Below are 17,414 nucleotides of genomic sequence, written 5' to 3' on the forward strand. Positions count from 1 at the left end.
CAGACCTGATTGTCCCTATATGTCCGGCCACCAGACGCGGACCTATTGCAGGATTGGGGCTGAACAGCCAATCTGGTAAATTGACGCCCCTAGATGGTTAGTTCAGAAACAAACCATCCCTATGGTTGCTGTACCCGACGCATGGGTCCGCTCATCTCTACTCCTAAGAAATATACCCTATCATCCTCCAAATTAGGTTGTCTTTGGCTGTATCTATGGGATACCATATTAGGTTATAGAGCCTGGGCCCTCCGGAGGATCCTCTGATCCTGTGGTGGGTCTGTCCGATACTGGTTATACACATCCGCCGTTATATATTATAAATCCATTCATTAATAGTTCTACAACGTCAAGTCGCCGCGTTACCAGAACACCCTCTCCCTAGTGATCTCCGTCTTCTTGGATACAGGTAATGCATTTATTTACTAATCAGCAAATTACTTGACTCCGTCAGTAAATGTTAAGGTCTAGAGACTGATAAGATCATTTGCTTTCAGGTGTTTTCTCAATATTGTTCTCGGCATCAAGTAGAAATTGAAAAGAGTGACCTTTTGATACTGACTTAAATTGACTGCATTTCTAAAGATTCACTGGTTTCAATTACCATAAATTTTTCATATTGGGCCTACAACCAAAGCTGCGGCTCCACAAAACAGTATTTTATCGTCGTCCCGTTAATGCAGTCAGCGCGCCTCGTTCCGAGATTTTTTTTTGGTTTTGTTTCAGAATCAAAGCGTGGTGTCAAGGACATGAAAGATATGACGTGTACACAAATAAAATCTAATCGTTAATTGACTTCAGAGATGTGAATGGCGCTCGTGGTCACTGGGCGGAATATTCCTCTAGAGATTTGACTTCTTTTGTGACTCATGGAGATGAAAGTCCAGCTATGAGGCTTCTATGGTCCTGGCTGTGTGTCCTAGAGGATCTTCAATTATTGGAATGTCCTCTTAAGAGTCAACGTTTTAGACAAGAATAAAGCTGTTGATTGCACGTCGTTAAAGAGGGTTCATTGTATACGTTAAACTTCTAAAAAAAAAGAGGGGTATATCGCTTTCAGTAAAGTTAGATAAAACAATATTGATTAAAATTATTTTTTCAAAACCTACTTTAAAAAAGACAAAGTTTTTCATCAGTTTTGACCATTGTGCCTAATAATTTTAGGTGAAAGCAGCTGTTCAAAGGAAATTCACCATCACAATCCATCATAATAAACCAGAGACACTCATAGACTGTGGTCAACTTTTATAATTATGCTAATGAGCCTGCAGAGCTCTCGTGTGTGTTATGCTGTAGCTTCACAGGAAGTTACACTGTCTCAACCCCGCACCATGGTCTCACAGCAATTCTTCCTCCCTACACAGAGGGATTTGCTATTGCACAGGGTAACTGTGAAGATACAGCATGGAGAGATTCTGGTAACAACTCCCTGGAGCCCTCCTGTTTTATTAACATAATTGTCAAAGTTGATTTTAGGAGGAAGGAAGCTATGGATAACAAATATAAGTAATGGTGCCTGGATCTAGCATGTCAGTCCAGTTCCGGTTTCAGCTTTCAGGCCGTGCGATCCGAGCAGCACACGTTGCGAGTGTGATGCAAGTTCATCGTATCACAATTGCGAGTGTAGGAGGGGCCTAAGTAAGTGTCCCTTCTTGATTTCGATAGATTTCTTTTAATCATATGTTTGTGTATGAAGAAATTATATTCTTTCTCCAAGTGTACAGGTTTATGTCCTCACACTGCTGTGCTCTTAGTCCTCTGCATTCAACTTCTTGACATCTCTCTGCTCTGATTGACTCTGATTGGTTAATAACCAGCATCCAGTTTTTTGCTTTTGCTTAGAGCAATGGGAGGGGGGGTTCAATGCATAAAACGTAGGCCAGTTGCCCACAAGTGACTTTGATCCAAGAATGCTGTGTGCAATGGCAGGATGTCCCGGAGTGAACCTCATATCATTGGACTAAACTCAACATGTCAGTTCATTTCAGGGAAACAAGGTTAAGGCCCGTTTCACACAGGCATTGCCGGGATGTATATCCGTCCTCATAGATGCCTATGGCGCCCGGTGGCAGTACGATTCGCACACACATGGTTCGGTATGTACCATGCACGGGGTAAAGATAGAGCACGCTGTATCTTTACCCGTGTTTGTGGCGAGGTGCAGTACTTTACTATGGATTAGGGAGGGATCGGCAGCTGTGGGAGCACACGGCACTGGAAAAATAGCCTGCCAAATCCTGCCAACGTATGGAGCCTTTTTCTTGTCGGCAACCGGCCTAAATGCACAGCAGTGTGAGGACATCCTCAAAGTGCATTAGGAGAAGCTATGATTTTACAAACAGCTGACTGAGGATTCAAGCTTACTTAAAAGATCTTCAGATGTTGCTAAATACACCTAAAAATAACTGTACATTGATCTTTTAGCCAAATTTGGTCAGATTGGGGGCAAATTTTCCATAATTCAATGGGGAATCGTCTTGGAGGTTCAGTTCTGACCATTATATAATCTAGGATGGACTTGTCTACGCAGTGTAGTCATTAACATTGGCTACGGGTTGTATTAACATACAGTAATTCTGTTCTTTATCCTTGAACCAATTTTTACCTAAATTTGCAGCAATTTTCAACAGTTTTTCTCCTATATTCCATTTTTTTCATGCAAATTTCCCCATTTATATGCCTGCTATCAAGGCCGGTGTTATTAATGACTGTTTTACCTTATACCCCCAGCCTTCTTTTATTCCCTGACCCATAAACATTAATTGTCACATCCACAAATGCTACCACCATGGCCACAACATCCGTCGCTGTGATGTACCATCTGTTTGCCAGGGAGTACCTGAGACCTAGACTCAAAGCTCTGGGTATTCATCTCTATGTCAATATCTTCAGCTGACATCTCCAATATTTCATCCCGGCTCTTTCTGACTCTATTTTTATGGCAGTGTCCCCAAGGAACAACTTTATAGGCGCCATATTTCATCATTCATTCATCTCCAGGACTTGTATGAAGAAGCGAGGCCTGTAGCAGTATAAGTGGATGCAAATTCTTGACACCATAAAGCTATTGAATGCCCATGAAAAGCTCGAGCGGATGGGTTTTTTTTTTTCTACCTTCAGATGAAAGGATGCAAGAGAAACTGCTTCCTAATCTATTATTTAGAAAGAAAGCAATATATCTCATTCAATTCTATATTCCCTAAAACAAATGTTCACGCGTAACCCCGCACATCACTCATTTTTCTTCATATATTATCCTGCCATGCAGCCAAAAATGTATAGATGTTTTTTTTTTTTTTTTATAAATCTGATTCTCTGCCAAGGAAAATACTAAGGAAAAGGCCTTCAGGAAGAGAAAAAAAAAGGAATTTCTAAGATGATATTATTTGTATCTTCTTGTTATTGTGCTGTTTAGAATATTTATGCAGCTATCGGACAGGATTTCTTGTAAGGAGTTATGTAGTTAGATTTTAGATTTTTTTTTCCCAGAAGGAACAACATTTTATTTGGAGCTTTACAATAAGATTTTTTTTTTTCATGCAGAGTGGTTTTAGAGATCTTAGGGAAAGAAATGTATAACATGTTTCTTATTTTAGAAAATGATGTATGAAACATTATAAAAGGTGACCAGTAAGAAATTTTATAGGGAACCTTTTAGGAGGGGTCAGAACTGCCCACCAGAGCAACAGAGGATTCTGGGTAGGCACAAAATTTAACAATTTATATTGGGCCCAAATATCCAGAAGAAGACAAGTCCATTGGAGCAGTCACGTGAAACTATGGACTATTTTTAAGGTTTATTAAATCTGTAGATCTTATATGATGGGTTTTAAGGATGAATGGTAGGCCCTCAAGATCACAATTTCTGGTAGTTCCATCATACTTCAGTTCAACACTGACCCAAAACACCAGTAGTCTGATATCCAGTATGTTGGCATCACAATATGCCAATGCCATCACAATATGGCATGCCCAGTTCAAGGATGAAGCCAAGGCCATCACTACAATCTATGTTGCTCATGGGCTGGAATCCACTGGAGGGCCCTTTGATAACATATCTAGGCATACCGAGGAACATTAGTGAAGGAAATAGAGGAACCAGCTGATGTGACTCTTTGAGGGAACAACGACTCGCGATCTGAATATAGCATGCTAATTTTTTTTGGTTATCACTGTCCTGGGTGAGGACATTTATAACCCCCGGTGATCACCGTGAAAAAGTGTCACAAGCCACAAATGTAACATTACAGAATAACTTTATTGAAAGCATGTCAATTTTATGGGAAAAGTTTTCCGCAACGTTACCTTAAGGAGCTCATGGCCAACATCCCTTTTAAGTTTTTATACATCTCCTCAAGTCAACTTTTCACCCATTGCCATATATATGCTTGTATGGGCCAAAATATTCCCTAAACATAGGCATAATTACAACTATTGGATAGGACTTTACTCCGGGGTATAATCATCCAGTTATGATATTAAACCTCATATGGATCCACTACTGCCCTAGAAAACGACCTCTGCAGGGCACAATTACGACTAAAATGAATCCAGACTAATGGACAGAATTTATTGAGCACGTTATTCCATGTTTGGTTTTTGCAAGGGTTGAAATTCATCAATATTTTCAAGGCTTATGCGGGTTATAGCATATTCCTAAAATTGGTGCAAAACAGCTTGAACGTGATAGATTTGTGCATGGAAAGCATTGGTACGCTCACAGCTGTTTTATCGGCAACTTAACAACCTTGAAAGGCAATTCCAATTGCCTAATTTTTCACAGCAATGACTTTCAAGCAAGTCCTCTTTGAGTCCAATACAGGTCAGAACTCCTAGTGACTGCAAACTAGTGTGTCAATATGTGAGTCGTGATTTTCTTACTCTTCTAGTACACGCAGCTCGGGTCCTGGTGAAAGTAATGGATACGCACAGAACTTTGTAAACCCAGGTAGCAGTGTGGACCGCTCCAATCTCCAGGACCACCTGAAGTCAGCGGGTTATTTGATCTATAGATCAAATAACCCGCTGACTTCAGGTGGTCCTGGAGATTGGAGCGAAATTGACTGAACCTTCAGTCTGTGGAAATCCAAATTTTCCATATGGGCAAATAGCTGTTCTTCCTGACTTGCCCATCTACATGCATGCTGTGTTTGGGTCGACATGCTTGTGTTTGCAATAGGGGGAAAAATATAAGTTGCCACTAGATACTTCTAATGGTGCCTATTTTCCAGGGGTAGAAATTATTGGCTAAAATTGTTTAAAAAATGACATGCCCAATCCTATGTTCCCAGACGTTATCAGGTAGTCCATAGAAGTAGTGATTGATGGATCCAGGAGGCAAAACCTAGAATAAAAGTTTGGTCACATTACCCAAACCCGAAAAAGCCACCAGGATTTAAAATATAATCAGAACCGGTTTTTACCCTTAAATCCTTTGCTGGAAGCATACACATGGTTAATACCCATAACCGATTAGTATTAGGCAGTGGTTCATGGCAGCAATTCAATCCGCTTATCCAGGTGAGCCTGAAGGCCAAACCCTACTTCAAGCCACAATGTTCGGCACTGACCTGAACAGTTTTGGTCCGCTCATTGACACACATGACATCAACCTTGTCCATGTTTGTAGAAAGGATTGGAGAAGTAGCTATTTTGCCTGGCATGAACTATGCTAAGCTCTGACACAATTAAGGCCGCCTTATAGGTGTGTGGTGACTTATAACCATTTATTCTCCACTAGGGGATTCTGGGAAATATGCAAATACGTTTTTCAAGGTGAGACATAGAAAATAATGGCTCCTTTTGCCAAAGACAAACCAGTATAAATATAGTAGTGATGTTTCGACCTGGTTGGGTCTCTCAAGTACAGTGCAGGGAACTGGTTTGGCTGAGTGAGAGGCTTGTGACTAGGGTCACGAAGTAAGAGTTCTTCTTATGGAGAGTTTGCCAATTAAGGCATGTAGAGACTTAGTCAATAGCCTCTCACTCAGCCAAACCAGTTCCCTGCACTGCACTGAAGAGCCCCTACCAGGTCGAAACAGTTCTGTCTACAGTTGATAATCTGTTCCTTCTGGAATAGATATACTGGTTTGGCGTAATCCCACATCATGTTATTAGACTTCTTGTAAGCCATGATTGGTGTTAAGGGAACTGCCTTTCAACGTGTTCCCACCTTGGAAAACATTAGCATATTTCTTAGCTCTTATAAAGTACAATCTTGCTAGTGCCTGCTGTAAGTAGCTGCAGTATCAGTCAATGTCCGACCTTTTTCCGAGCCTTCCATCAGGACTATAGATGTGGTCCAAGCCCGAAGTCAGTACTCCTAATGCTGTCTCAGCCCACAAGCAAGACTCTTTCCAAAATGAGTAAGGACACTTTAAGTGACTCCTGTCTTGTAATCTCGCAGAACAATTGGTTCCCATCTTGTGTACTTCCCACCCTTTGATTGATTTACTGCTCGAAAACTCCATCCATCCCTCCGCAGTTAATAAATTTGTTTCTATATAAATAGCAATTTGCGATAATTAGAAATAATGGCTTCGTCAAAAATATAAAGGTTACCTTGCCGAGTCATTGCAGTAAGTAATGGGCTGCTCTGCCGTGTCACTTTCTAAACAGACATGTGTTAGTCGGCGAGTGCGCTTTATTTATTGTGACGTTGATTTATTTGCCGCGTAAATTGGGACACAGTCGATAATATAATGTGACATTAATTGTTTAGCGGAGTCATCTTTGTTACATACGTTGCCTTCTCCTGGGCGTTTGATTGCTGAAAGTTGTAGAAAACTAATTGAGGCTGCTCCGGAGAAGACCTGTGCCCACGGATTGTGTCAGCCCGAGCCCGGGTGCCAGTCTATCGATGCCGGCAGTAACTAATCACCCACTTTGTGCCTTCATTGTCTCTAGGCAGAGAGTGCGGAGGCTTTGGCGGTGATATTAGAAGAGATATTGTCTTTGATGCGATGCCAGTTTCGGATGCAAATATTTGCTTGGCACTGCCAGGCTTTTTTTTTTACGAGCTTAGTGTACAGTTAATAAAATGGGCTGGGGTTTACCGGTTTGAACCTATTGTATATGTCTAATGCACAGGCACCGCTTTGTCTCTAGTGACAAATGCGGAGAGCGAGTGCGCGGCGAGGTGACAGCTTTGACTTTTAGTGTCACACATTCACTCAGTAAACAGCCACTCATTGCAAGATTGTGCCACAGCTGGAGAGATGGCACCATGCCATGGTAATATAGGGCATCTGTTTGACTGCACTGCAAAGCCCCTCTCACAGCTTAATAAATTGCTTACTGATTTGTTCTGTTCTGCAAAGTTGTCTTCATTGATTTCGGCTTCTATACAATCTTTTTTTTTTTGTAGGTTTTTTGTGTTTTTATGATATTTGCTGCTTGTGAAGTTTGACCTCCGAGTGACGGGACTTAACAATTCAGCATTGGCCATATCTAATATACATATCTATAGGGTTATTGTTGAGCGGTGCCTTTGTGTCCAGGACATTATCATTTCCTTACATGGTAATCTATAGGGGCAGATAACTTATATAATAGATGGGGACCGGCTGTATGACCATGGGATCTTGGCAAGGGCACCTGAAAAGCAGCCATGTTTGCACAGGACGGCTTGCCCTTGCCTCTCGCACACCTCATGCTCTTAGGCTCGGCAGGTTATCAGTGTATCGTGGCTATACATAAAAGAGCCAATGTATAGCTGATAGAAGACAAATAACCTAAGGATATCCGGGCTTTGCTTTATTCTTCTGCATTAATGATCATTCTGGTTTTATTCTTCTTGAAAATGTTTTCTATTCAGCCTCATATTAAACTGTTTTTGAGAAAAGGGTGAGGAGGGTCTCTATGAATGGGAACCTAGCAGCAAGACAACGCAGTATTTTCCTGAGGCAGTTCTGTTATAGAGCAGGATGAGCTGAGCAGATTGTATATATAGTGTCCTATCTGCAGGCAGCATGTTATAGAGCAGGGTAGGCTAAGCAGATTGAACTTAGTTTGCTATCTGCAGGCAGCATGTTATAGAGTAGGAGGAGCTGAACATATTGTACTTAGTGTCCTATCTGCAAGCAGCATGTTATAGAGCAGGAGGAGCTGACCAGATTTTACATAGTGTCCCATCTGCAGGCAGCATGTCATACAGCGGGAGGAGCTGAGCATTGTGTATATTGTCCTTTTAGCAGGCAGTATCTTATAGAGCAGGAGGAGCTGAGTACATGGTACATAGCGTCCTATCTGCAGGCAGTATGTTATATAGCAGGATGAATTAGATTGTACTTAGTTTCCTATTTACAAGCAGCATGTTGTAGAGCAGGAGGAACTGAGCAGATTCTACATAGTGTCCTATCTGCAGGTAGCATGTTATAGAGCATTGGGGCTGAGCACATTGTACACAGTATCCTATATGCAGGCATCATGTTATAGAGCAGGAGGAGCTGAGCAGATTCTACATAGTGTCCCATCTGCAGGCAGGATGTCACACAGCAGGAGGAGCTGACCATTTTGTATATTATCCTTTTTGCAGTCAGTAGGTTATAGGGCAGGAGGAGCTGATTAGATAGGACAATATGTACAATCTGTTCAGTTAATTCTGCTATGTACCATCTGCATGTAGCATGTTGTAGAGCAGGAGGAGCTCTATAAGTAAATTGAAATCTATTACTGACAGACACAATGCTACAGATTTAAGACTACTTCACAAGATGCTTTTACTATTTTTGTTGTACTATTTTAGACATCAGTAGAAGATAACTTAAAGCTGTCCGTAAAGACCCATCAGCCATGTCTCTCTGACGCTGCCCAGCTCTGGCCCGTATGTTTGACATCCAGTCATGTTCTCCAGATGTTTCCTAGTATTGTGGTCATCCTTCCAAGGAAAATCAGTTATCGCACTCCATTACTTGAGAATATAGACATAGCGAGCGGTAATGTTAGAGTTTAAGAGGTTCTTACGTTACAAGACACCTTAGTGGACGGATGTTCAAGAAAGATGAGTGCTCAGATTACATCATATTGACCAATCCACCATTATGGTGTCGTACGTTACAATATGGATTGTATGGTTGAAACTGTAGATAAAAGAATTTGTTTAGATGTCCACCGGCCTAATGGTTGGCCGAAAGATGCGTTCTTAATTTGCTTTCATGGGGCAAAGGGAGATAAGCGTCTTCCTGACACTTATCTCAGGGGATCCAGTGGAATTGGATAGGAAATCCAACCTATCCAATCTATTTTTCCATTGACCCCTGACACCGGGAGAAGATCACACAAGTTTAGTGGTCACATGGGCTAATGTATGTGCCGGTGGTTGCTGAGCTGCTTCACCGTGACACCATACTTCAGGAGTCCTATAGTAAATCCTATACCAAGGCCATAAAGGCTCCAGTTAACAACAGCTAATGATAAGCCAGTGACATCTAATTATAAGGCAGTGACATTGGATGGATGTACTTGGTGTAGGTTGACTACTGGTGAAATGATGGCAGTTTATTATATTATTGACACTTTCAATTATTGCTCTTGCAGAAGATAGAAGAGGAGAATGAAGAAAACCTGCTAGCAGTTCTTACGGAGACACTGGACAGTCTCCCTGTGGATGAGGATGGATTGCCTTCATTTGATGCACTGACAGATGGAGATGTGACCAGTGAACATGATCCCAGCCTTTCATCTATGCCTGACGGCACCCCTCCAACACAGGAGGCAGAAGAGCCGTCACTAGTAAGAACCCTTCCTACTGTTTAACGGGAATTGGATGTGCTTCTGGCTACCCGCTGCATGGGTATGATGTAGTCAAAATAAGGTTTGGACTTTAATTTTAGGTCTAAAAACAAACAAACAAAAAGAAAAACATGACGTAAAGTAGCTGTAATGACATTGCACACGATACGCTGAGACGGTGGAGCGGCCGTCGCGTTGCGAAGTGCATGGGATGCTTTTTATTTTTAACTTGTGACATTGATTTGTAATGTTATCTGGGACCCATAATCAATATCATCCATTTTACCACTTTGAAGGCAAGAGTGCTCTTCTCCTGGCTTTATTGACCAGTGGAAGCCAGATTACTCATCCTTGCGTGTAGCCTCAGATTATTTCAGTAGCTTTAATGGAAGCCGTTGCCTGTAATCAGCCACAAGATGATAATTCAAAGGAAGGTGTTAGGAAATGAGGTCAGCGGAACATCTCACTATTCAGTAGATAATATGCAGAAAATCATCTTGGTTTGGCAAGATTCCTTCATCTTTCTGTCTTTTAGATACATGATGGCCAAAGAGCCTTTAGGTCAATGGCTCTTTTTTCCAGATCCTCTAATACAAATGCATGTCTATCCAAACCCACCCATTACTCAACCATCTATTATTGTGGAAAAGTTCTAACACATTGGGGGTCATTTACTAAGGGCCCGATTCGCGTTTTCCTGACGTGTTACCCGAATATTTCCGATTTGCGATTTTGGCGCACGCGATCGGATTGTGGTGCATCGGCGCCAGCATGCACGTGACGGTAATCGGAGGGCGTGGCCGAACGAAAAACCCGACGGGTTCGGAAAAACCGCTGCATTTAAAAAAAAAAAAGTGTTGCAGAACTTGCACTTACCTTCACGAGGAATAGGCCGGTGAACTTCAGGGCATTCCAGCGGGCCTCGGGGAACTTCAGCGCAGCAGCGCCACCTGGTGGACGTCGGAAGAATTACCTTAGTGAATCCCGGCCGGACCCGAATCCACCGCAGAGAACGCGCTGCTGGATCGTGAATGGACCGGGTAAGTAAATCTGCCCCATTAGATCCCATCAGTCTCATAAATGACCACCAGTCTTTCATGGACCTATTGCCTAGTGAGATTATGGGGGGCTTAGTCAATCTGAACATAAAACATAATGGAGGGAAGGTCAACCAGGGCTCTGTTGACACAATTCGACTACCTAAAACCCTTGGCTAGTGAAGTCATGGTCATCCCCCATAGATAGACATCAGATTTCAGAAAAGATGTACATGATATAGAGACAACCATGCCACCCGGAGAGAAGGAACCCAGCTTTGGTTGGCTACACTCTCGTAGGATTTCGGAATTTTCTTAGGACCCCAACAAACAAAAGTATGAGCCAAGACTTTGCTTGATAATGAAGGATGGGGTTTGAGTTAGGACTTTTTTACACTCTGTGACCTCCACTATCTATAAGCACATTGGGTAGCAAATATAGATTATAAGTATATGGAAAATATAGACATTAAAATATAAGTACAAATAAAATCAAGATCTAGAAGAACAAGCAACCAGAGATATCTTCTATTCCAGTTCATTTATCTAAGCGTATAATACATGATTCATGATTTAGGAGTAGTATCTTATAGTGAATGTAAGGATTACTTTAACAGGGGTTTCCACAGATACCAACACCGTAATATTTCTCATCCTTTCTAGGACAGTAGTGGAGTTCCCTCCTCTGGGACCTTCACCATTGACTTTAACAAAGTGGATCTCAAGATGGTGGGCCCCAGGAGAAGCAGCTCCACTCAATGTCCTAGAAACAGCTGTAGTCAACTAATTGTATACTTTAGGTAAAGGGGAAGCTCTGTTTATGGAATATATATGTTATAGTTGCTCAACCATTTGGCCGGACTGCATTATGGATCCATAAGACCTTCTAAGTGCCGCTGTATGGTGGCCACATGAGGACCATTACTTCTAGGGGAATATACCTCTATAATACCCCATGTCATGGAGCCAAGAGATAAAGCCTTCCATAAATAACCAAGGTCATTGGTTTCTGGATATAGATGCGTTCCCAAAGATGTGACCTGCATCTATTCTACATTTACGACATATCCCCAGGGTATGTATATTCAAGGTCACAATACCACCTTAAAGGGAGTCTTCTAGGTCTTGGGTCAAAATATAAACTACATAAACATTTCGTTTATATGAGCAGACAAGATCCCCCTGATATATATATACAGGGATTGTCTACATTCATAATCTTCTATATACATCAACTGACCAATCCATAGCCCTATAAATTAATATGCAACTCCCAGCATGCCCTGTGTGTGTATAAATGCTACTATAACCCAATATCCTAAGGCTCTTTTCATGTTCTTTCAGAATAGTCTTTCATTTTTTATGTTTTTTTATATATGTTTTGCATAAAAGTCTTTCCTAATTGTGTTAATTGTATTATTTTTTTTTTAATCTTTATGACTAATTTGAACTAATATTTTGTCATTGTCGCTCTGCATTGTCTTGTAACCGTCCTCCTTCTTGTCTTCTCTCCAGCTTAAAAAGCTCTTACTGGCTCCAGCTAACACTCAGCTGATTTATAATGAATGCATTGGACTCAGTGCGCACAACCATGCAAGCCCTAATCAGAAGATCAGGACAAGCCCCGCGCCCGTTAAGGTACACACTTTCTTATTCTTCTCGAAATAAATGGAATAATAAGAGGTGGAAGCCAATATATGGAATAATATAGTATTCTGTACTCTGGGTATATATTCTCTTTACTAGTCAGAGGCAGGGCCGGCGCTAGCACTGGGCATACCTGGGCAAGTGCTGGGGCCCAGAGCAGCTGGGGGGGCCCACATTGGGCTGTTCTTAAAGAATCCATAGGAGAGAGGGGGCTATATCTAATGAATCCATAGGGTGTGAGGGGGTTGTATAAAATAACCATGAGGGGGCTGTTTGGGATGATAAACTAGGGAATATTTTAGGACAGGAGACTCTTTTAGTTTCTGAATTTTTAATTCCACCATGTGAGTTCACTGCAAAAGGGCCCACTGAGGCTCTGTCACCCAGGGGCCTACTGAAACCTGGAGTCGACCCTGGTCACAGGTATAGTAGTGACTTGCAGAATTTGCCACATAGCCAGAGTTTCAATATGGTTGCTTAAAGGGAACCTGTCACCAAAATGTTTCTCAATGAACATCTAAACCCCTGAGGTAGGAGGTAAATGCATTTTCTAGAATTCCTTCTTTTATGTGAAATCTTATCTGTTTACCTTTACCAAATCTCCACCAAAGTTATATAAAAATGATCTTTATCTGCAGCAACCCAACTCTGTGTAGAACTATTGTTTAAACTGCTATAAAGCCTAAGATAGGGGCATCTGAAGTATTGCTCCCCCTCCAAACTCTAAACTTGACTCATCTCAAGCACAAAGTGACTTTTCTCAGTTCTTTTCTCATAGAAATTGTTTTTTAAATACAGGTAAATGGATGAATTTTAACATAAAAGTGGATTCTAGAATGGAAATTTTATACCCTACCCGAGGGGGCAAATAAAATAGCGGGGTAAAATCCAGTGACCGGCTCCCTTTTGGACTGGTGTGAGTGTGTAACTGGTGTCCGAAGGGTTTGTTAGGTATTAGACTGTAATATCAGACACAGACAACAATGGTGATATTTCTGGGATAAATGGACCCTTTTTGCCCCGTTCATGAATTTTTTAAGGACTTTGCTGCTCATTGATCTCGAAGGGAGGAGGAGGAGGGGATTTTTAGCTTTGTGGCCTTATAGTCATAAAGCCCAGTGACAAATTTTGGATGAGATATTCCGGAATCCGGATGTGTACAGTAAATATGGCTGCCCCCACTTTAAGGAGCAGGTTGTCAGTTGCATTGGTAGCTGAGGTGGAGCAGTAAAACCTGTCCTTCCCGGCCTTATCTTCTACTACACACAGTAGTTCAGTAATTCCAGGCGACAGATAACTCATCTCGTGAACCACGTATCAGCGCGTCACGTGCGAGATTCCATTCTCAAACACATTCGCTGATTTTATCAGTGATCGCTATGTCTGTGGTCAGCGGTGTTATGTTATACTCCAGGGGGGGGGGACATTTCATTTTTTCTTTTTTTACTATCTAAAACTGTCAAAAAAAATGCATAAAAAGGTCCTTGTGTAGAAATATTTCTATAATTTAAAGGTAATATCTATACATTACAAAATCTATAATTACAACTATAATTACAAAATATAATAAAAAAGGGGGTGTTCATAGGGTCTGGGCAAAAACTTTGTGCCTATTAGTAGCAGTTAAGACAACAATATACAGGCAGTTTTATACAAGATAGGTTCCATGGGTTTGTTCTTAAGTTGAATTTGTATGTAAGTCTAAACTGTATAGTTTATAATTGAAGATCCAGACAAAATTTTTTTTTGCCCCAGTGACAATTCGAGTTTCAACATTTTTTGCTGTAATGGGGCCAAGGATTATCAATAAAACTTCATTACAGACACCTTACAGCTGATCAGTGCAATCTGGGACTATAGTAAGGCATTCAGAGAGGTCACCAGAGGTCACAGAGGGCAGAGGAGTCTTTAACTAGGGGTTATCTGTAAGTCGAGTGTCCTTAAGTAGGGGACCGCCTATATGCACATACAGCTAAACCAGAACTTTACATACACTATATAAAATGATACATATGATGTTTTCAGTATCTGACATGCAATTACAATACACCTTTCCCGTTTTTGGTGAATTAGGATCTGCAAAATTATTTAGATTTGTCAAATGTTAGAATAATGAGACAGATACTTATTGCAGAGTTAAACGTTTTATTACACTAAGATTGCGAAACCATTCGTGTCTTTATTTATTGGCGAATAGAGAATAGAGACACACATGTGGATGTATTTGAATGCACACCTGAAACACACTGCTTCTTTGTGTTACATCATGGCAAAGTCTAAAGAAATCAGCCAAGATATCAGGGAGAGAATTGTGGACTTGCACGAGTCTGCTTCATCCTTGGGTGCAATTTCCAGAAATATACTGTCCTGTTTCCCAAATATCTCTTATTGTTAATCTCAGTTTTTATATTTATGCAAATTAACTTTTTGATCCCTTCTTGTACACCAGTTGCGTATTACTAAGCTGTCTGGTAGTACCCCCAAACTTGTGCTCTACCCTATGATTTAGATCTCCCTGTAGAAAATAAGGCATAAAATAAAAATATCTAGGAATATAGTTACTGAAAAACTCATTTACATAAATAGAGTATCCACGTGGAACGGGAATAAAGGGAGACCCATTCTGATACTGGGGGCACAGCAGGGATTTATAGCATAACCTCTGGGATGCCAGAGTGTCTAGAACGGGAATACCCCTTTGACCTCTTAGAGTATAAATGGTAGTAGCATCTTTATTTTTTCAGGATTTTTTTTTTTGTTTTTATCCGTCTGACACTTAGTATTACATGGAAACAGATTTATTATTAGCATTACATGACGTAAGGGGCATTACAGCTACTTTCTATGTATCAGGACATCTGAATATCTGAAATAATCGGTCTTTACCACCCAAATTAGCCAAAAAAGAAGCATTTTCAGGGCACTTAGGAGAAGCGGATGGCGCTTGGCTGTAGCAGCAGGTAACAAATAAACCTTAAGTGCTTTTAATCCCATCCTTAATTACAAGGAGCCTGTAAAAACAAGTTACCTCGATGTTCCCTAAGATAAAATGGAGAGATGAAATCAAACTTTGCATAAAGGGAATCTGAGATGCAATTTTCTTCCCTTGTTCCGCAAACAATTATTCACGGAATCACAAAGCGGTTTCACAAAATTAATAACATTTTCTGTATTTTTCTTTTTTTTTTTACTAATTTTATTTTCCTTTCATTCCCCCCTCCCCCTATATCTATGAAGAGCGAAAACTACTGGAGTAATAAACCCAGAAACATTTGTCAGCCGCAGAAGCCACAGAGGCGCCCCTGCTCCGAGCTCCTTAAGTACCTGACCGCGAATGATGACTCTCCTCAGACCAAATCAGCAGAGAGCAGGACGAACAACAGACTTGACAAATGCACCAAAAAGAAGCCCTGCTTACATCCTCATCCACATTTTCAAGGTAGATTGGGGACGCACAGACGCGCCGCACTTCGCGCTAAATTTAATGTCATCTTTATTCATTCGGATGAGTTTGTGAGCGTCGCCGGAACATATGACAGGACGGTCCTGAGATCTCCTCAGCCTCTATATGTCATGTTATACAGAAGCTTTTACCATCAGCAGCTTACACTTTAGATGGGGAATGTGCTGAATTGTGCTGAATCTTCTTTTTGCCAATTTGTTTGGGTTTCTTATAGATACGTCCTTTCTGTGACATCTATATAGTCCCTAATAGGACTTATGGAAATTAATTGTCCTGATGGGAATCCCTTTACTTAACTCTTTGGTTCTGCCTGGTATCAGGATGTTATAGTTCAGGAGTAGCAGATTGTACATAGTGTCCTATCTGTAGGCAGCACGTTATAGAGCAGGAGGAGCTGAGCAGATTGTACATAGTGTCCTATCTACTGGCAGCATGTTATAGAGCAGGAGGAGCTGAGCAGATTGTACATAGTGTCCTATCTGCAGGCAGCATGTTATAGAGCAGGAGGAGCTGAGCAGATTGTACATAGTGTCCTATCTACTGGCAACATGTTATAGAGCAGGAGAAGCTGAGTTCTCTCCGTGATAAGGAGATAAGTTCTTTCTGTGACATCTATATTCCCTAATAGGCCTCGTGGAAATCAGTTGTCCTCATGGGACAGCCTTTACTTAACTCTTTGGTTCTGCCTAGTATCAGGATGTTATAGTTCAGGAGTAGCAGATTGTATATAGTGTCTTTTCTGCACGAAGGATGTTATAGAGCAAGAGGAGCTGAGCAGATGGTACCTGGTGTCCTATCTGAAAGCAGCATGTTATAAAGCAGGAGGAACTCGGCATATTGTATATAGTGTCCTTTATGCAGGTAGCATATTATACAGCAGTAGGAGCTAAGCAGATTGTATATAGTGTCTCATCTGCAAGAAGGAAGTTATAGAGCAGGAGGGGCTGACCATATTGTACCTGGTGTCCTATCTGAAAGCAGCATGTTATAGAGCAGGAGAAACTGAGCAGATTGTACATAGTGTCCTATTGGCAGGCAGCATCTTATACAGCAGGAGGAGCTAAGCAGATTGTATATAGTATCTTATCTGCATGAAGGATGTTATAGAGCAGCAAGGGGTTACCAGATTGTAACAAAGTGGAAGAAATATTCACGGTCCAGCCAGTATCCGATACACACTACTTTATTGGGTAAATCACCGATACAAAGAGAGTTGGCAAGTCAATATTTCCTCCTCTTTGAAGCTTGATGCCTTAGCAGCGAGGTGGTCCGTGCCGTTTTCCCTCACACATGGCATTGTGTTTGGATGGTGAGCTCTATCTTTTCCTATGTGAGGTTACCAGATTGTACCTGGTGTCCTATCTTAAAGCATCTTGTTTTAGAGCAGTAGGAGCTGAGCAGGTTTTACATAGTGTCCTATCTGCAGGTAGCATGATATAGAGCAGGAGGAGCTGAGCAGATTGTACATAGTGCCCTATCTGCAGGCAGCGTGTTATAGAGCAGGAGGAGCTGAGCAGATTGTACATAGTGTCCTA

The 17,414-nt window shown here is 41.3% G+C and overlaps 1 protein-coding gene across 3 annotated transcripts in view; it reads left to right on the top strand.

Moving 5' to 3' along the window:
* PPARGC1A (PPARG coactivator 1 alpha) overlaps positions 1–17,414 on the top strand; it is a 1,046,166-nt gene that overhangs the window by 983,549 nt on the left and 45,203 nt on the right. For 2 of the 3 annotated variants that reach the window (XM_072126005.1, XM_072126006.1), the window contains 3 exons: positions 9,538–9,732; positions 12,285–12,407; positions 15,654–15,855. In XM_072126005.1, coding sequence (XP_071982106.1) covers positions 9,538–9,732; positions 12,285–12,407; positions 15,654–15,855 — 520 coding nt within the window. The remainder of the gene's footprint in view (positions 1–9,537; positions 9,733–12,284; positions 12,408–15,653; positions 15,856–17,414) is intronic. The other variant, XM_072126007.1, reaches the window with a different exon arrangement.

This window comes from Engystomops pustulosus, chromosome 1 (assembly GCF_040894005.1).
Source record: "Engystomops pustulosus chromosome 1, aEngPut4.maternal, whole genome shotgun sequence".
Lineage (NCBI taxonomy): Eukaryota > Metazoa > Chordata > Amphibia > Anura > Leptodactylidae > Engystomops > Engystomops pustulosus.